This window comes from Varanus komodoensis, unplaced genomic scaffold (assembly GCF_004798865.1).
Source record: "Varanus komodoensis strain SLA01 unplaced genomic scaffold, ASM479886v1 scaffold14_1, whole genome shotgun sequence".
Taxonomy (NCBI): Eukaryota; Metazoa; Chordata; class Lepidosauria; order Squamata; family Varanidae; genus Varanus; species Varanus komodoensis.
This window is the reverse complement of record NW_025335438.1, coordinates 15,006,374-15,031,838: the sequence shown is the minus strand read 5'-3', so window position 1 is coordinate 15,031,838 and position 25,465 is coordinate 15,006,374. Positions and strand designations below refer to the sequence as shown.

At 39.7% G+C, this 25,465-nt stretch overlaps 1 protein-coding gene across 12 annotated transcripts in view; it reads left to right on the top strand.

Moving 5' to 3' along the window:
* Positions 1-25,465, top strand: part of CHD7 (chromodomain helicase DNA binding protein 7) — a 199,346-nt gene that overhangs the window by 152,471 nt on the left and 21,410 nt on the right. For all 12 annotated transcript variants that reach the window (XM_044423952.1, XM_044423954.1, XM_044423953.1 and 9 more), the window contains 14 exons: positions 3,772-3,855; positions 6,191-6,328; positions 6,423-6,544; positions 6,926-7,169; positions 7,661-7,837; positions 8,830-8,973; positions 14,391-14,646; positions 17,595-17,805; positions 18,897-19,092; positions 19,344-19,511; positions 20,040-20,219; positions 22,395-22,505; positions 22,598-22,803; positions 24,479-24,678. In XM_044423952.1, the coding sequence (XP_044279887.1) occupies positions 3,772-3,855; positions 6,191-6,328; positions 6,423-6,544; positions 6,926-7,169; positions 7,661-7,837; positions 8,830-8,973; positions 14,391-14,646; positions 17,595-17,805; positions 18,897-19,092; positions 19,344-19,511; positions 20,040-20,219; positions 22,395-22,505; positions 22,598-22,803; positions 24,479-24,678 (2,437 nt within the window). The remainder of the gene's footprint in view (positions 1-3,771; positions 3,856-6,190; positions 6,329-6,422; positions 6,545-6,925; positions 7,170-7,660; positions 7,838-8,829; positions 8,974-14,390; positions 14,647-17,594; positions 17,806-18,896; positions 19,093-19,343; positions 19,512-20,039; positions 20,220-22,394; positions 22,506-22,597; positions 22,804-24,478; positions 24,679-25,465) is intronic.

Below are 25,465 nucleotides of genomic sequence, written 5' to 3'. Positions count from 1 at the left end.
AATGCATAGCAAGAATGCACATTTGTGGTTGGTTTGTTTTTTCCACCAGCAAGATAGTTGCTGAATTTTGGTAGCAAATCAATGGGAGAAGGTGGGCATGAGCCATGATGCATGCAGGAAATTGGTCTCTAGACCTTGAGAAGTTTCCCATCCCCATCTTAAATCCATACAATAAAGTATAGATTTTGATTTGCCAGAGGTTGGCACATGCAGAAAGTTATAATATTTTTCCAACTGAATACATAATCTGCACATATTTCCTTACCTGGCAAGTTACATTAATACTTGGATTTAAAGGAGTTCATTATAGTTTGATACTTGAAATTAATTATACAGATGCCACCATCCCAACACTTGGGCTCACTTGGCAAAATGTTTGCATTTGGAAACAAGAATTGAATATTTTCATTAAAATTTTAATAAATAGTTAATAGTTTAAAATTCTATTTAAATTAAAAAGTTAACATCAGAAAAGAAATCTAGAATGACAAGCACACCATGATAAACTGCCATTTCAGATCATACATTGTCACAGCAAGGAATCTTCTACCTTTGCACCTTTAGTTTCTGGAAAAATAGTTGCCATTTTAATATAGCAGTCAAATGGGTATAAAATTTGGCAACCTAGATTTTCAAATTGATCCATGTTTTTTATTCAGGAACATCTGATTGCCACAAGTCTCTTCACCCATGCTCAACAGCATCACATTTGATGACAGCAACAATTTTCCAAAATAGTGGTCAAACCATGAGGTATACAATTAAGTGACCTAGATTAATGGATTCAGCACCCTTGTTTTAATTAAGAACAATTGTGACTACTGGATTTTCTGCTTCAGTGATCAATCCACAACATCCCAGTAGCTGTGACATTAAGCAACTGCAGGGTCAACAAAACAAATTAGTTGTGCTGACAAAGTTCATGGGGAGGGGTGTACATTTCAGAATGTAAACAGTCACTACTTGAATGTGATACCCATTTCAAGTTGGCTGAATCTCATGATTTGGGATGCATCAATTTGTGCTTTACTCACCATCACTGATGCTACCAATTCTCCCTTACTAATTCTCCCTTTCCTGAGCAAAACCAAACCAAGTCATGCCTCTCTGAAGACAGAGAAGAAACTGGTAGTGGAGAGGGCACACTATCAGTTAACTTTCCAGGTAGAAGCTAAAAGTGATATTACTGAGCATTTTTAAGAACTTTTTTCCCCTGGACTATGTGGGTTTATGGTTTCTCTGCAGGAAAATAAGCCAGGAAAAGCTTATATAGTTTTCCAGTTGAGCCGGGCAAGTAGGGCAAGAAATGACTTACATTGCACTAGTGTTAGTGGTGGGATTCCTGATTCTTGCAAGCCCTGCTAATCCTTATTCAAAGGCTTTCCCTCCACCCATATCCATTTCTCATCCAAATGGTGATACAAAGTGAGCAGTGGGACTGCTAGATCCAGCTGAAATAAATAGAACAAAGAGCTGAGTGGCTTGAAGGGGAAACACAGTGACATGTTGTGTAATTCTGGAGCAATATCTTGAAGAATGACCATCAGTTCTAGAGAGTCAACTACAGCAAAGGCTGAAGAAAGATTTGGAAAGTTTAATGGAATTCAGTTGCCTATCATCATAAGCAGCAAGGTCCTTTCATCATTCTTGTTGAGCTCCTCACCTGCCACTTTTCTTTCCTCCCTCTTGGATCACTCACCTGGGTAACAACAAGTGTTGTGGATAAAACAACCCCCTACAATATCCCTTGAGTTCTCAGACTGGCTTGTTTGAAAAGATCAAGCTACCCTACAGAAAGAGGTCTGAGATCACACAACTTGACAACCCATCATGGGTTGCCATGATGAGTTGTCATGTTGTGTGATCCTGGTCATAAATGTCCGCAAATACACATGATTGCTTAATACCTGTCTCTGTGTGATCAAAGACTTAGAGATAGAAGGCTTCCATAGTTAGCAGGCAGTTGTGGGGCTGCTATTGACTCACAATGCTGCATGCAGCTCCTTACTCTCTTTAATTTTCCTCAGCTGCCTTAAGATATCTTTGACACTTCATAGTTACTTCCAAACTTTCTCTTATGATATCAGTCCCCTCTCTCCAGCAGTCTCCTTCAAATCTCAGTTCACCAACTCCTCTTAACCCCCTACAGTGATCCCTCAGGGTCAGTAAGGTTTGAAATTCTGGTATTCTACCAGAGAATATTGAAAATTTGCTCTTTTAAACTGCTTGGTGTTTCCTGGTGCATCATAGCACTGTGGTGACTTCTGTAGTATACGCTGGCTTCTCTTCAGATCCTATAAATCTTTTGCCTTTTACTTCTGTAGTTTGTTTCCAGAATCCGATCAGAAGTTGTCTGGGTTATAGGGCTATTCAGCCTGTGCATTGTCAGGATCAGTATGAGCTTATATCTGTCAATGTTCTCAAAGGAAAGCAAATAGGAGTTAAGTTACTTCCTTCCAGCTGCTAGATGCAACCTTGGAGAGGAAGGAAACTGGCAGCTTCTCTATGTGAACCTAACAGAAGGAGAGAAGGATTTGGCAGAGTCACACAGGTTGAGGACTGAGTGGAGACTCCTTGATTGGGCAGCAGCCTCCTTGATGGCCAGAATCCCTTGTCAGTTAGTTGTTTGGGAGGACAGCTATCACAGCCACACTTTCACTTATAAGGCTGGGAAAAATCTGTTTAGTCTTGTGAATAATCAACACAATGTAATGTATTCTCAGAGTGAGTTATTTTATCATGTGAATTCACCCAGTGATCCAACAATAAAAGTGGTGCAATGCAAACATTGCCCAAAACTAAGACTACTGGTTCCAGGTTGGTTTCAGTCTTAGGATTCAGCCTACCATTTATTTGTTTTATTGTTGATGTAATGTGTCATCAAGTTGTCTCCCACTTTTGAATACCCTATGAATGATGCCTTCCAGAATGATCTGTCCTCCGCAGTCCTGTTCACCTCTTGTAAAGCTAAGGTTGTAGCCACCTTTATGGGAATGATCCATCTCATAGTTGATCTTCCTCTTCTTCTTTTGCCTTTGATCTTTCCTAGCTTTATTGTCTTATCTATTAAGTTTTGTCTTCTCATGATGTTTAGAGGGTCAGTTATGGTTTGGGAAATAACAAAAATCCTACAGAGTATCAACTTAGCCCTGAAGAGCTTTGCATGGTTTTCAGTAATCTTTACTTCGAAATTATATTTCCATACTGCAGATGTCTAGAATCTGACTAAATAATATATTTGGAGCTGGGGTGAAATTTCATATGTGCTAAACTACTCTTAATTCTGGCATATCAGAATTAAGAAGGTTATTGATAGGTAACAAAGTGGGATTTTAATTTACCTTTTCTAGAATATCAATGTTGACCTGGCATATGCAGCAATTAGGCAACTTTTCTGTACATATATTTTTACAGCACTTAGCATACATGGCTCAAAATTCTCTATTATGAGCTGAAGTCTTCACAAATGCTGAATGCATTGCATGCTATAAGCCTTTTTGATTGCTCATTAGTGAATTGTAATTTCACACTTCATTTAAAATATTCTTAAACATTCTCATGCAGTAAAAGGTTTCACACAGTAATTAAGAGTTTACAAAGTATGAGAAGTCCGATTCCCTCACAGGGAAAAATCTTGCTGAATTGTTGTATTTCAATTAACATGATGAAATTTCCCAACTATATATTTCATAGTAGCTTCCCATATTTTTAACATACTGAAAATACTTACATTTCTCAATGTTTTGTTTTATACTTTTTGCCCTTCCACAGATAGATGATGAACTTTTTAATCCCGATTATGTTGAAGTTGATAGAATAATGGATATTTCATATAGCAAGGATGATAATGGAGAGGTAAGGATTCCTGGCGGAAATTTATATCTTACGAAATGTCTATGCTTTATTTCAGTTGTTATAGATAGAAGTTGCCATGTTGGCCTTAAAGATGGAAATGCATTTTATTGAATGCCACTGGTGTATGAGTGAGAAGATTTAAAGTACACAGGTTTATTATATCTGTACACAATCATCAATGATTTATGTTTATTCATTATATATATTTATATCCTACTTTTTTCTTCTTACACAGAACTCAGGGCAGCTTACATAATTCTCCTCTTTGTCCCAGTCTTATCCTTACAATATCAGCCAGGTTGAACTGAGAGACTGTGACAGGCATAAATTCACCCAGTGAGCTCCATGGCTGAGTGGGGACTAAAATCCAGATCACCTGAGTCCCAGACCCTCACCCTTAACCATTATACCACACCAGATCTTGTTAAATAAGATAAAATATTATATGATTTCTAAGTTTAATATTGATGATCATGACATACAAGAGACTTTGTAGAATGTATTTGTTTAAGAAACAAAAATAATGGGAAATAGCTTCAGACTGCTTTGGATACCAAGATGTTGATTATACTCACAGTTTATGCATTAGTGAAACTCATAAGTTTTAAGTTATGAACTAATACTATTGCATCTCCTATATGAATATTTTTATATTTACTGTAATTAATATATAAGGTTCATGTGGTAGATGATCCTTTTCCAAAGTAAACCATTTTAGTGATAACATATTTACAATTAAAGTATTAGAAATTCTCAAGTTTAGAAACAGGCCTGTTCACTTTTTCAGTGACATTTCATTTTCAATAATTCTGTATTTTATTATTACTGAATAGTTGTTAAAGTAAGTGTCTATTTAACCATCTTCATTACCTAATTACTAGATAAACCTCATTTTAATAGGCTTCGATCAGTAAACTAAATACTATTTGATTCCCTTATGACCACTTTCTTGAGCAATGGGACATATAATGCTATCTTTCAAAGAAATTCCAATCTTTCAAATCATACAGGGAACAAGTAAAGCTACTTCTTTAATCCCTCTTCATTCAAATATTAACTACCTAATAGCTTAATATTTTCCCTATACATTTAAAAGTTTGTTGTGTGTGTGTGTGTAACTGACTGCTGAGCCATTATTCTTATAAATATATGAGGAAATATTCCATTATTTGGATGTTTAAGTCTTCAGCAATGTTTTTTTAATACTGATATGCAGTACTACTTACAGTGATACCTTGGCTCATGGACCTAATCTGTTCCAGTACTTTGGTCATGACCCAAATTGGTCATGAGTCAAGTTAAATGTCCCATTAAGGTTCAATGTAAATAAGGTTACTCTGTTCTGTAACTATTTTTTTTAATCAGAAAAATGTGAAGCAAAGTGACAAAGAACAGCAAAGATCATGGCCATCTCCCCCACCCGAGCCTGAGTGCGGTCATCTACCCGCCCCCCCCCCCCAGCATGACTGTGATTGTGCCCGTCCTCCCTGCACGTTCCCTCATCCCGGTGCACGCGGGGGGAGAGATGAACGCGGGTGCGAACGCAGGTGCGCTTGGGGAGAGAGATGGGCGTGAACACAGGCGCTCTCAGTGGGAAACAGGCACTATCATGCTGGTGGGGGGGAGATGGCCGAGATCGTGGTTGTGCTCATGCAAAAGATGGGTAGAATAACAGGCGCACTCCTGCAGGAAAGACGGATGTGATCATGGCCATCTCCCTACTTGGGGGGTGGGGGAGATGGCTGCAATCATGGTTGCCACCCAATGTGGAGTTCACGACCTGAGTCAAAATTTTTATGAATTTTTTGTTCACGACCCAATTTGGTCGTGAACTGAGGCGTTCGTGAGCTGAGGTACCACTGTATTTTGAAGGTAATGTTGCAGTTAGAAGATAAAGTACCTTTTCTGAGACCTAGTATGGTGTAGTGGTTAAGAGCGTGGGACTGGGACTCAGGCGATCTAGATCCTAGTCCTCTCTCCACCATGGAACTCATTGGGTGACTGGGCCAGTTGCAGATTCTCAGCCCAAACTATCTTGCAGAGTTGTTGTTGTGGGGATAAAATTGAGAGCAGAAGAAGAGTTATGTAAGCCAATTTGAGTTCTGTGTAAGAAAAAAGGCAGGATATAACTCAAATAAATAAAAAACATAAATAAAATTTAGGCATATTGTGTAATTATATCAACAACTTGGGTGTTGAACTATTTTTTGCCATTCAAAGTATTAATAAAGTTGAATAACCCTGTGAATTCCACTATACTTATGCTGTTAGTTCAAAAAATACACATTGGTGTTCATTTACTACATATTTCTTCTTTTTTAAATTTAAAACAAAGCCTGTGACTCATTATTTGGTGAAATGGTGTTCACTTCCATATGAGGACAGCACATGGGAATTAAAGCAAGACATAGATCAAGCTAAGATTGAAGAATTTGAGAAACTAATGGCTAGGCGGCCAGAAACAGAACGTGTGGTAAGAGTTGACTTGGTATGGAAAATGTTACTTTAAAAAAGTATCATAATGTGGTTTCAGAAATGGCTAATATGATTTGCTATATTTAAAACAGGAGCGACCTCCTGCTGATGACTGGAAGAAGTCAGAAAGTTCCAGGGAATATAAAAATAACAACAAACTCAGGGAATACCAGTTGGAAGGAGTAAACTGGCTTCTTTTCAATTGGTACAACACGTACGTAAAATAACTTAATTGTAAAAAGACAGAACTCATAGTTTAGCCTAATATCCTGAAGGATTTTTAAATATGGTGTGTTGTTGTCGTTGTTTAATTCGGAACATATCAAACATCAAATTTGGAGAAGCTGTGTGTGTGTGTGTGTGTGTGAGAGAGAGAGAGAGAGAGAGAGAGAGAGAGAGAGCGCGCATCCATATGCAATCTACAGAATTAGTATTTCAATTATTACGCTGAAAACATTTGACTTAAAATTGATGTTTATCTTGTGATGATAGGATTTTGCTTTTGTTCATATAAACTAAGCAAATGTGTTTTGTTAATCCTAGCTTGAGCTGAACTATAACCTCAGTATAGAATATTATCATTTATTAATTGCAGGCGAAACTGCATTTTAGCAGATGAAATGGGATTGGGGAAAACCATCCAGTCCATTACATTTCTCTATGAGATATATTTAAAAGGAATCCATGGTCCTTTTTTGGTTATTGCCCCATTGTCCACAATTCCTAACTGGGAAAGGGAATTCCATACCTGGACAGAATTGAACGTTGTTGTGTATCATGGGAGTCAGGCCAGCCGAAGGACCATTCAATCGTATGAAATGTACTTCAAAGACCCACAGGTAAACATTCTTAGTTTAATAATAGCATATTACTTCTTTTAAAACTTGGCTTGGTGCCCTCCAGATGTTTTGGACTTCAACTCCCATCAGCCCCAGTCAGCATGTACAATGAACAGGGATGTGAGGAGTTAAAATAACTGGAGAGTACCAAGTTGGGGAAGACTGGGTTAAAGGGAACCCGACTGTAGTTGGAAAGAGTGTCACGAGGGATGTTGTTTATCAGTATTCCTAATATATCTTTTTAAATAAAAGGTTAATTTTTTAGCTTGGGTTCTCACCTTCATCTGTCTGCCCATTCTGATCTTTCATAGCTCTGTTACTCTGCAGTTACCCTTTTCCTGAATGAGATCCTGACACTCAGTTTATTCTGTGTATGCAGAGCAACTTAATGTTCTATCAGTTAATGACAGAATATATATTGTTAGAATGTGGGTAACTTTGAATCACCTTTTTGCTGTGTTACACTGATCAAATAATTCCAATACTTTTAGGGTCGTGCAATTAAGGGGTCATACAAATTTCATGCTGTCATCACTACATTTGAAATGATTTTGACGGACTGTCCGGAGCTCCGTAACATTCCATGGCGCTGTGTGGTAATTGATGAAGCTCACAGACTGAAGAATAGAAATTGCAAGCTGCTGGAAGGGCTAAAGATGATGGACCTGGTGAGTACTGGCATTCTTAAGCTCCAAAAGAGGTGCATGCAGGCTGTCACATTAATGTGATGGGAAATTGCGTTTATGGACTGAATTGTGCTTCTGAGGCTGTTTGTTTTTTTTAATAGAAATCACTTTCAGAATGCAACAATACAATATGCATAATCAATTCATTAGTTTGATCTCCTATAGCCATCTAAACTGAGCTAGTAGACCATAATGGTTCTTTTAGTTCTTTTATTTGCTTCATAATAACCCAACTCTGTTTTTTTTTAACTATAAGTTACTGTGATCATCCAGGATTTGTTATGTCCATGTTGGGTTGTAGTCGTTCTTTTAATTTCAGGTCTTGATTGTAATGTTTTTGTTGCTACTGATTAATAAAAATTAAAAATCAACTCAGTTTTACTTCTCTTTTTTCCCCCGTTTCCTCCTACTATGACTGATAGTTCCCATGGGGCTCTTACTGCTGTTCTTAATTGTAGAAATAGGCATGAGGAGAATATTATGTGTTACTATGCTGCCAGATGTTAAAATGAATTGTACTAGTAGCTACAATTTGCTTCTATTTCTCTCTATACCCATAATACAAAATTCTTGGGGCAGAAAATAGTTCTTGCCTATATTATACTGTAAAGTGTTAAATAATAATAATGATGATGATGACAATAATGTTTGATTTACAGTCCCATTTTAGTTACCTAGACAAAATACTATTAAAGTGACTTAAGCAAAGTTTAACAAAAACCTAAAAACTGAAGACAGAAACTGTTGATTTGAAGTGGTAATTTCTAGTGAAGAGATTAGATGTGAATAGTGAGTTATTCAAAATCTTGCTTTAACAGGAAGTAGTGAAATGCCTGAAATTCTTTGTTAACAAACTCTGGAAAAGCTGGTTGGGTGCTGTCTAAAATGCTAATAGATAGAAAGGGAGAAAGTAGATTTGACATGATTTGCAATTTGGAAGTTCAGCATTGTTCCTGATTCTCTGTTTCTTGCAGGAACACAAGGTGCTTCTTACAGGTACTCCGCTACAAAACACTGTGGAAGAGCTCTTCAGCTTGCTCCATTTCTTGGAACCAAGTCGTTTCCCTTCAGAATCCACTTTCATGCAAGAATTTGGTGATCTGAAAACTGAGGAACAGGTAAATTATTTAACATTTTCCCCTTGCCATTTCATTCAGCATGATAGTCCATCAATGGCTAATTTACCCACAAGGAGCTGCACTTGTATGCCAGCTGCCATTATGAATATGCATTCCCCAATTGGGTTGCAATGGCATATGAATCTGGTCAGTGAGGGTTATTCAAGGCTTAAATAATCCTTGCATGATCTCAGACTTCTGTTGACCATTCAGCAGTTTGAAGTGGAGATAATAACAGTACTTCAAGGACTACTTTCTGTCTTACACAAAGAATTTATTTTCCTAGTTTAGACTATACTTTAGACTGCAATCTTAAACTCACTTTCCTGGGAGTAATTCTCATTTAATTAATTGGACCTATATCTGAGTAACTCTTCCTAAGATAATGCATCAGAGTTCGTCCTTCTTCTGACTACTGCTAATCTTTCTCCCAACATTTGATTAGTATTTATAAAACTTTTTTCTGGTTGAGCATCATTTTATCTTTATTAAAATTAAAAGATATTTACTTTTAATGTTAATTAATTAGTACTACTTTTAATAGTAATTTTATAAAACCAAATTAGCTGTGATTGCATAAAAATGAAATTAAACTTTTAAAAATTGTAATATAACTTTTTAAAATGTTCTCTATAAATGTGGAAAAATCACTGAATGTTACTTCTCTTTGGCTTTATCCTGAAATAACAGGGTTATCCAGCAGTCACAAAATTGGGGATAGGAGAATAAATTAAAACAGAATTGAATCAAAATATCAGCAAAGCAAGACCCTGACTTTAAAATCAGTTATGCTAAATAAGCAAGGGGCCAGCTCTTCCAGCATCAGTTTCAACTGATGTGGCTCTTAAAATAAGCAAAATGAAGTCTTGGACAGTGACTTCCACTCATTCTCTTCATTGACAGTTACATTCTTGTTCCTTTTTGAAGATGCCAGGAGTTATAGCAGGTGAATTATGGAGGAACTTTGCTTGGTTTTCCCTTGACTATTAAAATATTAGAAGTAGCCCTTATTCCCTGACTTTGTTAAGCAAGGACGCCATTGTTGTTTTTGTTGTTTTAAAGAGTAAGCTGCCAACTGCACAGTGGTATTCTTGAATGTGTGAAATATCTTACAATATTTGAACAAACAGGTGATCCACTGACAATATTCAAATGATGATGATGATGATTATTAAAACATTTTTATGCAGCCCCATTCGCCGAAGCCTCGGGGCGGCTTACAACAATAGATTAAATAATTATAATCATAAATTAAAAATGTAAACATAAGAATAAAATACAACCATACAATATAAAATAAGCCGCCCTGGCCAGATAAAATTCAATAATATTAACATTTAAAATGCCGCTTAAATAAAAAGGTCTTCACCTGGCGCCGAAAAACAAATAACAATGGCGCCAGGCAGACCTCTCTGGGGAGCACATTCCATAACTTAGGCGCCACCGCAGAGAAAGCCCTCCTCCGAGTACCCACCCTCCTAATTTCTTTCACGGAGGGCTCCCGGAGAAGGGCCTCTCCCGCCGATCGCAGGGGGTGGCTGGGCATATATGGCTGTAAGCGCTCCTTCAGGTAACCAGGACCCAAGCCGTTTAGGGCTTTATAGGTCATCACCAACACCTTGAATTGGGCCCGGACTTCAACGGGAAGCCAGTGAAGCTGATGGAGAACTGGAGTCATGTGAACATAATGCCCAGTCCCCGTCAGCAGCCTGGCAGCTCTATTTTGAACCAATTGAAGTATTCAGACCGTCTTCAAGGGTAGCCCCACGTAGAGCGCGTTACAGAAGTCAAGACGGGAAGTCACCAGCGCATGTGTCACTGTTGCGAGGCAGTTGTACTCCAGGTAGGGGCGCAGCTGATGAATCGGCCGAAGCTGGAGGAAAGCGCTCCTCGCTGCTGCTGTTACCTGAGCTTCCAGTGAAAGCTCCGGGTCGAGGAGCACTCCCAAGCTGCGGACCTTGTCCCTAAGAGGAAGTGCAACCCCGTTCAGGACCAGGTCAAATCCACCCTCTCCGAAGCCCGATCCACCAACCAACAGGACCTCCGTCTTGTCTCGATTGAGCTTCAGTTTATTAGCCCTCATCCAGCCCATTACCTCGGCCAGGCACCGGTTCAGTACAGCCACTGCCTCACCTGGATTGGTGGAAAACGAGAGGTAGAGCTGGGTATCATCAGCGTACTGATGGTTCTGCAGCCCACACCTCCTGATGACCTCTCCCAGCGGTTTCATGTAGATGTTGAACAGCAAAGGGGACAAAATGGACCCCTACGGTACTCCATGGCATAACTGCCATGGCGCAGAGCCATAGTCCTCCAGCACCACCTTCTGAGACCGGCCGTTGAGATAGGAACGGAACCACTGCCAAGAAGTGCCTCCGACCCCCAATCCCGCAAGACTATCCAGAAGGATACCATGGTCGATGGTATCGAAAGCCGCTGAGAGGTCCAGGAGAACCAACAGGGACACACTCCCCCTGTCCTTCTCCCTGCACAGGTCATCATACAGGGAGACCAAGGCAGATTCAGTACCGTACCCGGGTCTGAAGCCGGACTGAAATGGGTCCAGATAATCAGTTTCATCCAAGAGTGCTTGGAGTTGTCCCGCCACCACCCGCTCTAACACCTTGCCCAGAAACGGGATGTTGGCCACTGGTCTATAATTAGTGGCCATCTCTGGATCCAGTGACGCCTTCTTCAGGACCGGTCGGACTACCGCCTCCTTTAAAGGGGCAGGCACCCGACCCTCCCTCAGAGAAGCGTTAACCACTTCCAAGATCCAGGTTCCAATCCTGTGCTTGGAATTATTTATTAACCAAGACAGGCAAGGGTCCAAAAGGCAAGTGGTAGGACGTACTCGTCCAAGCACCTTGTCCACATCATCGGGCTGCAGTAACTGAAATTCATCCAATAATTCTGGACCAGACAGCGGCGTTGGCGTCTCCCTTAAAACCTCTGAATCAATAGTGGAATCCAGTTCGTGATGAATCTGAATGATTTTCTCCCTGAAATGCCTGGCAAAGTCATCACAGCAGGCCTTTGAGGGTGGAACCAGGTCTTCCTTCGGCCCTGGGTGAACCAGGCCTTGCACCACTCGAAAGAGCTCCACTGGACGGCATTGTGAGGAGGCAATGGAAGCAGAAAAAAATCTCTTTTTCGCCGCCCTCACTGCCACAGCATAGGCTCAATAGTGGGCTCTCAAGTGTGTTCGGTCAGATTCATCTTGTGATTTCCTCCACCTACGCTTTAGCCGTCTCCCAACCTACTTCATCGCCCTCAATTCAGGTGTATACCAAGGGGAAGAGCGGGCTCTGCCCGGTGGGAGAGGACGCTTAGGAGCGATCAAGTCTACAGCCCTGGTCATCTCCCCGTTCCACAGTTCAACCAGAGCCTCGACAGGAGCACCCGTCTTGTCAGCTGGAAACTCCCCCAGGGCCTTCAGGAATCCTTCCGGATCCATCCGGCTCCGGGGGTGGACCCACACAATCGGGTCCGCACCCTTACAGAGGGAGAGGTCGCTCTCAAACACAAACCTCACCAGGAAGTGATCTGACCATGACAGGGGAGTCAAGCATAAATTCCTCACCCTCAGACCACCCTCTTCCTGCCCCGTCGAGAAAACCAGGTCCAGAGTGTGTCCACGTTCATGGGTCGGGCCGGTGACATGTTGAGACAGCCCCATGGCCGTCATGGAGGCCATGAAGTCCTGAGTCGCCCTGGTCAGACCAGTCTCGGCATGGAGATTGAAGTCCCCCAGGACCAACATCTGAGATGGTCCGAGATGGTCTCCGTCAGCTCAGGCAGGGAGACTGTTGGGCAGAAGGGTGCACGGTACACCAACAGAATCCCCAATCTGTCTCGGTCGCCCAACACCAAGTAGAGACACTCCAGCCCTGGTCTCGAAGGGACAGGAAGTCCCGTGAGAGAGATGGAAGCTCGGTAAACCAAAGCGACCCCCCCTCCCCTCCGGCTGTGAGCAGTGCTGAACCAAATACCTGGGCTGGCACAGTTGGGAGAGGGCCACATCCCCCCCCCCGCCCAGGTCTCCATTATGCAGGCCAGGTCGGCCCCCTCATCCACAATCAAGTCATGGATGAGGGAAGATTTGTTATTGACCGACCTGGCATTAAGCAGCAGCACCATCAGGCCCGAGGGGCGGCTGACAAGACTCCCTAGCACCCTCTGGCTGGGAGCAAAACCAGAAGTAGGGACAGGTGTCAGCCATCTGTCCCTCCTCCTTCTATGCGGACATGTTAAGCTCCCACCGCTGTTACGTCCATTGCCCATAACCACCCCAATGGCGGCGCCCATGCGCTCCCCAGGAAACACAAGCGGCAACGTGGCCAGGGACGACTCCATAAAACAGCTTAAAACACAATAAAATTATAAAAACAGTAAAAACTCACAGCCCAGCAGGAAGGCCTAACACAGCCAAGTGAAAGCCCCCTGGCCAGCCCAGCCCCCCAAACGGTCCCCAAATGGCGGCGACTGCCCTTTGGCTGACACCCTTCGGCCACCGGCGCTTTCAAGCTGCTGGGCCCTCCGATGCTCCGCCTCGTCCGGGCACGTCTCTCACCCGTGCCGGGGCGTGGCAGGGCAGTCAGGTAGGTGGTGGAATTGGCGGCACGGGCGTTCGCGGGCGTTCGCTGCTGGCGTTCGCTGCCAGGCGCGCAGTTGTTCCTGCCGGCTCTCCTCTTGCCGGCGCTTTCAAGCCGCCGGGCCCTCCGACGCTCCGCCTTGTCCAGGCATGCCTCTCACCCGTGCCAGGGTGTGGCAGGGCAGTCAGGTAGGTGGTGATCAGTTGACTCCCTTGATAACCCTAAGTCCATTGTTCTGCATTTCAAGAAACTGAACAATTAAGCAATTTTATGTAGAAGAAGGATATTGATACTAAAACTTAAAATTTATTTGTAACTACTATGAACTTAACCCTGTATATAGCCAGTAGAAGCACCTAACTCTGTATGCAACCATTTTAGAAGAGAAATCCTCCCTTCTTTTGCATAGTAGGAAAGCCTCTTTTAAAATGATCAATGCTGTGACAGGTATTCTGTAATCTAAAAAGTGTTTTTTTAAGTATTGCTATTAATCATGTACAAATTTAGATGTGCTTAAATCTCATACAGTTAACATTGTTTTAATCAAGTGCAGCTACCCTGATGTGCGAGTCCTAGTTTTATGTTAAGGTTTTAAAGTTGACACTCTGTTTATGTTGTACTACAATTTTGATTGCAATTGTGCTATTTTGTAAGCACAATTAGTAATAGTAATATATACGATTATGGAAGATACTGCATGATAATCACTGGATTTCAGTATCAAAATGATGAAAACTAAGTTCAATTGTATTGAGTTTTGTAATAAAAGAAAGAAATGTAGTGTTTAACTTCATTCAAATATATATCTAATTGTATAACTAGGTGCAAAAACTCCAAGCCATCCTAAAGCCAATGATGTTGAGACGTCTCAAAGAAGATGTAGAAAAGAACTTGGCACCCAAGGAAGAAACCATAATTGAAGTTGAATTGACAAACATTCAGAAGAAATACTACAGGGCCATTCTTGAAAAGAATTTTACATTTTTGTCAAAAGGTGGTGGTCAAGCTAATGTTCCTAATCTCTTAAACACTATGATGGAATTAAGAAAGTGCTGCAATCATCCATACCTTATTAATGGTAGGTCTGAACTTTCCTTCTCTATAAAAGAATGCTATGGGAGGAGTTTGCATTAATGATGCAAAACAAATTTCAGTTGAGTAATAATCTGAATGCTTTTTAATAAACTCACTGTTTGGCATATTGGAATGCAATAGCCCTCAAGCCCCAGGCCTTGCAGAGAAAATTGGATCATCTCACTGAACAAGTAGTGAGGGAGGTAGTAGGGCAAGAAATAATTCTTCCAGTGCCCTTGGAGAAACAATGGCTTCTTCATGACCATGATGGCTGTACTGATTAGAAAGATGCCAATTCCTTGTCCATACAGTCCCAACAGAAACAATATGGCAGTTTAAGGACCCAGTCCCCCTCTGTAATCCTCTGCCATCACAGCTTGCAATCTTTTCCCTGTCACTTCCAGCCTAGTCTGTTTCCTTGTGTTCCTGTTGACTGTGGTGGTGGCTGGGGCTGGTGTCAGGATACCCTTTCATTTATATATTCAGCTGTCTTCCAGTGACACATTTAGCCCCAGCATCTTCATTGCTGCTGTTCCTTTTTGAGGATTCAGCCAATGACATCATTTCCTTGTTTCTTCTGTGGTGAATGGCAACTTTGGGAGCATACTCAGATTAATTATACTTCAGGATAAAGTATTCAGTAGCTCTGTTTTTTTAAAGGACTACATTGCCTTATAGGAAAGATTTTCTGATCAGCTCTGTTGAAGCTATAAAAACTAAAGACTGGGAGATTATCAATTTCATATTGAAGAGCTAGAGTAAGTAAAATGCTCAACACCAGTTCTGTTTTTATAGGCAATACTTTCTAGTTAAAGTATAAACATCTGAACAATTAGAGGCAGATTTTTTTGCTGTGCATTTAGATTGATTTTATATGGTGGAAATATTATAGTTGAAGTTACCTGGTTGATTGAGCTTGTTATAGTATAGGTACAGAGAAAGTAAGTATAGTTTCTGTATGCTCTGAACCAGATAGACAGCCTGCATTTTAAAATAAGAATTCCCAAAGCATCTCAAGTAAAAATACCTGGTGGTAATCTCTTTCTTCACCTAACCCCTGAAGTCAATATGACTTTTGAATAAGCATTCAGTTATTCCTAAAATACTTCTCTACAAGCTGTATAAAAGCCAGTTCTTATAAGGGGAAAGTTCTTATCAGTACTTATAAGTTCTTATCAGTGCAGCCAAACTGCCACTGCATGATGGAATAATCAGCCAAAGCGAATTTTTGACCAGCCTCATAATTTTGTAAGATTTTCAGAAAGTCCAGACATAGCAGGTTCACACAGAAATATTTAGAACTCTTTTTGAAGAGAAACTTTTAAAATGTGGTGTGGGTGGAAGAATATAGCCAGAAATATTATATAGCCTGATGTGAATATCATGCTTTTAAGATATCATTATGGTATAGCCATGGATCCACAGTAGGTCCAAATAGTCATGACCATCTACCTAACAGAAAATTCCTGACAGATGGATCAAGCACAGAGTGACAGAATAATCAACCGTAACAGCCCTCCTCACCTCTCTCATGGGGGGCTGTTGGAGAAGGAACTCTGCAGATGATTTTAAGGTTACTTGTCATTTCTTGAAGCAAAGTGCATAGTGAAATTTTTAGTCTTTGTAAGTAAGTACATAGAAATTCAATTTATCCAATGAGAGCAGCAGAAACCATAAAGCATGCATTGGCAACGTAGTTCCCTTTGCATTTTGGATTATAGTGCCTGTAATTTGGGACCATTTGCCATCTTTACTAGGGCTGTTGGAACATGTAGTTTGAAAAGAATCTGGAGGACACCAGGTTGCCTACTTCTGCCATAAAACACGTGCTGTGTCCACATGCTGTTCTTTAGCAGTAATGCATATCCCCATTAAAATACATATAATTGTGAGCATGAGCAGTATTTGTTGACCTTGTTGTTAATCAAGAAAAATGATTCAAATGAACAGTGGTTATTCTCAAACAGAAACTGCAAATATGCCTCTTACCTCAGTTGTCTTCCACAAATCCATTGTAAGAACAGTGACTTGTTTGATTTTGTGTGCTGGAATGGTTTTAGTATTACATTGCACAAATGTTCAGTTCTATTGCTTCTGTGGCATTTTAGATTGCCTTGGGGTCATACTTTTTGTTATCTAAGTTGTGAATGCCATTCTTAGCTTATGCTACTTTTATTTTCAGTATTAAATATTGTTCAGTAGCATAAAAGAAACCAGACTCTTTTAAGCATATGGGGAACCTTAAATAATAATTTTTATATTTGGCTGAGCTTTGCCTATATACTTCTCCAAGTGGACTAACCCCAGGCCCTGGCAGCATTCCAATGAGGTACTAACCAACAATTAGTAAAGCAGTGAAGGAGCCATGGGTTGTTCTATCTTTGTCACCAGTATTTTCTTGTGTTGTGGCTACAGACTTTTCTCATGGGGATATCCCTACTGTCACTGTGGACTAACAAGTATTCATTCTGCCTCACAGTACTCCTTGCCTTGTAAAAGTTTAGAAGATAGATATTAAAATATACCTTATCAGAATACAGCTACTGTATTACTATAATTATTGTATTTGGACCAGTAGTAGTGATATATTTCAAAGAGTCTTCTTTAAAAGGCATAGGTTTTGCTAGAACTGTCTTTCAACCTAGCTGTTAGATATTGTTATCTACTTAATTTACTAATTAATTATTCCATCATTCCCTGCTCCCTAATTTGTTATGACTTCTGGCTTGGCACCTCTGTGTTGTTGTGAAACTTGTTTGCTGGAAGCTTTGGTTATATTGTTTGTTTGTGCTTCTATGTTTTCCACATGATCTTTAATTAAGTAAATGCAGCTATGTAAATATTTCTTCACATATAAAACTATTAAGACATGTATAGGGAATGGGAGGCAAGCTCGTGATTTTATTAATAAAACCTTTAGAGTATTCACATACTGCTGTCCAATCTCTGCAGGTGCTGAAGAAAAAATTTTGGAAGAGTTTAAAGAAACACACAATCCTGACTCTCCAGATTTTCAGCTCCAGGCAATGATCCAGGCTGCTGGCAAGCTAGTACTGATTGACAAGTTGCTGCCAAAACTAAAGGCTGGTGGCCACAGGGTGCTTATCTTTTCCCAGATGGTGCGCTGCTTGGACATACTGGAAGACTACCTCATTCAAAGACGGTGAGAATAACAATATAATCCAGTTCTAAAAACTAGTGATTATTCAATGGGCTATCAAGTATTTAACCTTTATTGCCAAGAGAAGAAACAACGGAAGTACAGGAACATTATGGATAAAAAAAAAAGTATATTGATAAGCGTAGGTATAGTGAAAATTGTGCTGTCAGTCATAACCTTTTGCTCATCACCATAACAGATCACCTTTTCATTTATGGTGAGATTTTACAACTGTTTAGAATGGCTGTTACACATTATGGAAATGATTAATGTTTGTTTTCTGCTGGAATGAAAACATAATCTGCAGGAAAATATATGCACAAGAGTCTTGCTAATATACCATGCTGATTGAAGAATATTCTCTACCTTTATTATTTTATTGTATCTGTAATATTCTTCAACCACTTAATACTGAGTGAAAAATCACAACTAAGTAAATTGATGGAGTAAGGCTTCCTTGTATTTTTTGTGCATGCTTCATCTAAAATTTGGCACACTACTTAGATTTCTGAAAGACTTGGAAATAGAAATTAATGTCCATATGATTTTGGAATAAGCTTGGAATTTAGGGAAAATACCAAAGGGTATGTGTGTGGGGGTTCTCCTTATATCTTCCTGCCCCGCCCCCACAACGTTAGCTTTTGTTTACTTTCTGTCATTCAAGACCTGGTGTCAAGACTACAAATATTTATAAGAAAAAGGGCTACAAAGTTAATTTGGAAAAAATGTTCACTTGTATATCTGCATTTGTTGCAGACAGGACAGTATCCATTTTTTTCAAAGTGTTAGAGTAAATCAGTGCTAGTGCAGTGTTGTTAGCATTTGAAACAAAGGCGAAATAGAGCAATTTGCAACCCAGCAAACCACACTGCTGAATTCAGTGGTAAATGCTGTCTCCCCCCGCTTTTTTTTTTTCCAGCAGTCACTAATGATTTTACACCAGTGTCAGTTTACATTAGCACAACATCACTAGTGTTTTGGCATTTTGAAATCAATGTGTAGTGCCCACAGAATATTGCTTACATTCCTGAAACTTTGGCATAAAGATGTAGGTGTTTTTAGGTTCTCCTTGTAATATCACTCTGTTTCCCCAGGTATCCATATGAACGAATTGATGGTAGAGTAAGAGGCAACCTTCGTCAAGCAGCTATTGATAGGTTTTCCAGACCTGATTCTGACCGATTTGTTTTTCTACTGTGTACAAGAGCAGGTGGTTTGGGAATTAATCTTACTGCTGCTGATACATGCATCATCTTTGATTCAGACTGGAACCCTCAAAATGATCTTCAGGTAATACTATAAGAGGCATTTATCACAAACTTTTCCCATAAAATTCTGTAAAAAGGGATAATCTCTTGAGTGATATGCTGAATTTTGAAAGGTTCATGAAATAGTCTTCTTGACTTAAGAATTGTTCTCAAGAGTTCTCCATTGGACTATTCAGTGGCATATAAACTTGTGAATGAATAAATAAAGTGAGCATGTGTTGCTTACTTATTTTAATGTGTTACACAAAATTAATCTTTTTTCATAATTTTTAGGCTCAGGCTCGATGTCACAGGATAGGACAAAGCAAATCAGTGAAAATCTACAGGTTAATAACAAGGAATTCTTATGAAAGGGAAATGTTTGACAAAGCTAGTTTAAAACTTGGTCTTGATAAAGCTGTGCTTCAATCCATGAGTGGAAGAGAGAATGCTACAAATGGGGTAAGAATATATTTATATCTCTTTTTCTGCCCCAAGTGCAGGAGGCCACTTAGTTCTGGGAAGGACCTGCTTCTGTGGCCAGGAAGGCAGACTTGAATGAAACTTCCCTGGGGAAGTGGAGCCTCCCCTGGAAGCTCCAGCTTTTCTTGCTGCTTTGTGTATTTTAAAGGTGCATGTTACATTCTAATAACTACTTGATGCCATGCATAGTTATGCCCTTTGCTACCAGAAAATATTTGCTAAGAGTCCTCCTCCCCATACAATGGAAATAATTTATGTATATGTTTCAGAAACATTGCTCATACAGTTTGTACTTGTTGAGGAGATGGGATTCTATCCAACAATGTGTTCTGACTAGCACAAATTATATTGTGCTAGCAAGAACCAGTCTCTAAACTATGCAGTTAGTGCTTGCACAAAAAACAGGTAGTGTAGAAATTCCTTCCACTAGCAGTATTCTGGATTTAGAGCAGGGACAATGCTATATTTCTGTGATGAATATAAATTTCTCCTTACCACAAATTACAGGTTCAGCAGCTTTCTAAAAAAGAAATTGAAGATCTTTTGAGAAAGGGGGCTTATGGTGCACTAATGGATGAAGAGGATGAAGGATCCAAATTCTGTGAGGAGGATATAGATCAGATTCTTTTGAGGCGAACACACACAATCACCATTGAATCTGAAGGAAAAGGTTCTACATTTGCAAAGGTGAGCATTTTCATATATAAATATAAATTTGTATGGATTATCTTTATTGCAGTTGTGCCCATCTAGAAATATAGTATTTGAAGCTCAATATTTAAGGATAACCTAGGGAGACACTAGGATAAAACTAATCCAAAATTCACTTAAAATTGCACAAATACAGTTTGCCTTCCAGTGCACCACGAAAACCATGACCACTGCATGAAATCTCTGAACACTGCAGAAAGTAATTTTAAAATTGTAAACATATGAAAGACTTCATATTATATCTAAAGCAGACACAAATATCCATGTATTCAGTACAGAAGGTGGGCATCTTGGTGATGAGAGTACCTTCAACCCCATTCTTAGCATATCACCAGTGAACTTTCATGTCAGTAGCATACAGGAATACTGCATCTTTAACCAGAATGCTGCATCCCACAGAGTGGAGATTTTCCTAGAATTGGTGCAGTTTGCAGATTCCATATTAGGAAATTCTGCACACTACTCAAATCAGTAGTAATTTATTTTACCTGAAATGTGCCTGAAATGTGTTCTCTGTCCAAGGTCTTCAGTATTCCTGTGACATATACTGGAATATATTTCTGGAGAAGTAAACAGAGCAAAACAACAGCAACATAAAAGTAATTGTCTAACCCCTTTCTGTCCCAATCCCAGCTACATTTGGCTTTTTCTCACGTAACAATAACTCATCCGTTAAAGAGCAGATGGGTTGTCATGCATGAGCATGGATGACCGCATGGTTTATTGTTGGGTTAACTGCTGTGTTCTTTAGACCCTAAACAATCCAGGCATCCAGGCTCTCATGTCACTCATGATAAATTATGAAGGAGACAGTCATGGATTGTGGGGTAAAAGTGCTCATGACAACTCATCAGATTTTATAACTGATATATTTCTGTTATGTGTAAACTAGATTATTGTGTGTGATATTTCAGGAAGTACTAAAATACCCTTCATATTTCCACTGATAGTCTAACCTTTTATTTTAGAAGAAATTCTAATTCTTCTAAGAAAACAGTATATAAATACACAGACATTTTGTTTCTGCCAGGCAGGTGATTTTCAGTTCCATCCTTCAGACACAGCTCAACCACAGCAGTGTTGCAGTATGACTAGGGATGTGCAAGGGTTCCATTCTGAGTGAAATCTGTCTGATTTTTCCATCTTAGTTATCCACAGATTCCATTCTGTTTCTCCATGCTGACACTGACTCAGTTTAACACAAGTAGAGCCAGTGCACAGATTTCCACATTTAAATGGTATTTGTGTAAAGGTGTTGCTGTTGTGTTGTTGTTTTTTAAGTTCAGGAAAATTGTACAAATTGCAGAGGCAAAAATTTGCACACATTTCCTCAGAATTTTTTAAAATGATAAAATTGTGTCCCATTCTAAAAGTGAAATAAATCAGATACTGGATAAATAATATTAGTGGGATGAATATGTGCAGTGGGGAAAAGCTAAAAGATCGCAACATAATTTGCACAAATCATGGGTGTTCAGAAAAAAACTGAAATGATAATTAAAATGTAACTATCAATGTGTACAAATTACTCCAGTGAAAAGCCCTAGTGCTAATGCCAGACTAAATTAACTCAATAATGAAAAATTCTTTGGGAAGTAGAGGAATATGGTGGGCTAAGGATGAAGTTGTAAGATGAGGAAGATAAAGATTTTTACAAAAGGAATATGCTATATTCACAGTTACATAACTACATAACACATACAAATGTGATAAGTTGTTAAAAACAGTGTGCACCCATTTATGCAAATTTAAAGATTCAAATCCCATTTGCTCAAATACCCAGTTTACATAAATGGTGTTTTAAATATGCAGATTTTAGTTCAGTGTTCTCAATGCAGATTTTGGTTTCCAGTGTGTGTAACTATTTTGCGTGTATTTCTGGAACCACAAACATCCTGTGTGGTCCATTTCTGATTGCCAGATTGGAAATACTGCAAAAATCTGTCAAGTTCAAATGAAGCAGATTTCCCAGGATTGCACATCCCTAGGTATGAGCAATGTTTTCCTTGAGTCACTAGTTCTTTATGATGCAGTATTGCAAGTCTTTTACTGACATTACATTGCAAGTATAAAAATCAGTAAATGAAGGCAAAATATTTTCCCTGTGTTAATATGAATTGGGATACTTAATCAAGATATGCATTGTTTTAGGCTAGCTTTGTTGCATCTGGTAACAGAACAGACATTTCTTTGGATGATCCTAACTTCTGGCAGAAGTGGGCAAAAAAAGCTGAGCTTGATATTGATGCCTTAAATGGAAGGGTAAGAAATTCAAACTATTCATTTAAATCAGTAAAATATAGTGGTGATTGTTGTCAGTTTTTAACTCAAGCCTCATTTTATTTTTGTTATAGAACAATTTAGTTATTGATACTCCAAGAGTAAGAAAACAAACTAGGTTATACAGTGCAGTCAAAGAAGATGAGCTGATGGAATTTTCAGATCTGGAAAGTGATTCTGAGGAAAAACCTAGTATAAAGCCCCGTAGGCCACAGGACAAAACACAGGGTTATGCACGGAGTGAATGTTTCAGAGTAGAAAAAAATCTATTGGTTTATGGGTAAGTAAAATATTAATAATTTCTATCATTTGAGAGCATATTGTTACTTCATAAGGAGTATTTATGGTTTTAGCTCTGTGTGTACAGAGGCTTCAAACTAAAGTTTCACATGTACTGGAATTCACATAGCTTGTCAAATTGAGGATTGGACCCAAATTTGTCATTGCAACAGTGAAATGAGCTCCCTGTCTGATGTCATCACCACCTTACATACCTTCTAAATCTTCTCCAGATAGTTGTGGCTCTCTCCCCCTTTATTTGGAGGGAGCGTGCTGGTGTTTTGGGAAGAATGGAGGACATAGACCTCTTCATCTGCCTGCAGTATCTGTTTTATGGCAGGTGATCTTGGATCCAATCCAATCTCCCATTCCTTGGAATTCATTAACCATTTTCCCCTGTCCTAGCAAAAGTAGAAGAATTCAGTTGACCTGTAGTGGAATGCTCTGCTGGATTTCAGTCACAATTTTTACAATAAACCTTTCAGCCCGTATCTTCCATTTATCATTATGGTACTTGCAAGTTAAAAGATATAGTAAGCTCAATATGCAAATTGCATGGTCCCAAATTTTGCATTTTTTTCCAATCACAGACATTAAGCTTATAAAATGGAAGCCCAAATCGCCAATGTACTTTCCATTTAAAAAGGTGCTTCTCATCTGTTAACCATAAAAAAGCTACTGTAAATAATGATCTTTGGGGAAAATAAGTAGCCAAGTATTAGTTTTAGTGTTTCAGCATCATTCATTTTCTAGCTTAGTAAACTCCTGTTTCTGTGAAACTTGAGATCTTCCAACCTGAAGTAATAAAGCCCAAATAAACTTAAGCCAGGCTGCTTTACTGAACTACCTTTGAGGTGAGATTAAGACAGTGTGTCTAAACTTTGCTTGTGTAAAGCTGTGTACAGTTTTTATAAATCAGGGGTCCTCAAACTTTTTGAACAGCGGACCAGTTGACCAGTGCCAGCGGTGGGCGCGGGCCACCAAGGTGGTGCTGGTGGGGAGGTGTGGGACGCTGTGGGGGCTGGGTGCATGCGCACACACTCAAGGCAAGGCCCGGAGATGATGGGGGCGTGCACAGGACAAGGTGCCGGCTTGCTCGCAAGGAGATCATTTTCTCCGAATCCGAAACCATCTCCCCGTTAGCAAGCTGCCACCGGGCGAGATGCTGACTTTCTCACGATGAGATTGTTTTCTCCAAGCTGTTCTAAAACGACCTCCTTGTGAGCAAGTAGCATGCATACCCAGCAAGTGCAAAACCTGTGGGGCGGGCCGGTTAAAAGGGCATAGCGGGCTGGATCCAGCCTGTGGGCCTTAGTTTGAGGACACATGTTATAAATAGAGGATCAAATTCAAGTTGATCTAAAAATCTTAGGACTGCAGAAATTGTTCTAGGATTATATTTCCTGTTCAGAGCCTATGAAGACCATAGTGTTAAACATGTGTATTTTATTATTTCCAGTGTAGTTAAATTGTGTCTTTTATGAGCAGTAAAGGTACTGCTTGCTTAGTAAAATAAATACTTTTAACTCTTTGCTGCTAGAAGCTGGATTCCGTAACATGACCAGCAATTTCAGAATGTAATTACTCCTAGTGTGGTTGTTACCATTCCTCCTGGCACTCAGGAGTTAATGTGAAACCCCATTTTGTATGTGTGTACTTTTGTATTCTTCTTGTAGTTGGGGGCGTTGGACTGATATCCTTTCACATGGGCGCTATAAACGTCAGCTAACAGAACAAGATGTGGAAACCATCTGTCGGACAATCCTTGTGTATTGTCTCAATCATTACAAAGGGGATGAAAACATCAAAAGTTTTATCTGGGATCTGATTACTCCAACTGCAGATGGACAAACACGAGCCCTGGTCAACCATTCTGGTATGTATCTGTGCACTATTATTTCATATAAAACTCTGTACCATATTGTTGACATTTTTGTAAAATTGTGGAAGAGTTCTATGGTCTTGTCAAATTTTGAAACATAAATTGAGTAGGTCAGTGCTTCTTTGTGTAACATCTAAAACCCTTGTGCTTTGGTGATTTATGTTTGATCAACAAGTAACTCAGCCTTGCTCTCACTGTCACCCTGAATTAAATATATTAGTGCCTTCATATGGGACATTGCTTCTGAAGCTGCCTTTCCAATTGCTTGTCTGGACTATTTCAATAAATAATTTATGAAAATCAAGAATTAACATTTGTCTCCTGATATTTTAAACTTAGGAAATCGACATATACCAAGATACTGGCCTATCTAGTTCAATATTTCCTGCACCAGGGCTAAAGAATCTCTTTAAAACTGAGGGCTAAATTCTATTCCAGAGAAGCTTTGGGGAACTGCATTCCAGCAGTGGGCAGATCCAGAAAAACCAATATATTTTAGCTTAAAAAGCCTTTACTGCCAATAACTAAGCCTTGGGACTGCAATTGTAACCATTGACAATGGGGAAGGAACAGAGTGCCCAAAAGCTGGGAAATCAGCAAACCATTGATGGTTCGGAAGGGTGGGGATGGAATGGGCCTTTTGCAAACACCAGGTGGCCAGATTGGCTTGGGGTCAGGATAATTAAAAGTGTGGCTCTTCCCATATATGCCTACCTGGATCCCTAGGTCATCTTTGGAGGTCTTTCTTAAGGTCTTCTTCTAAGGAAACAAGTAAGGGGCT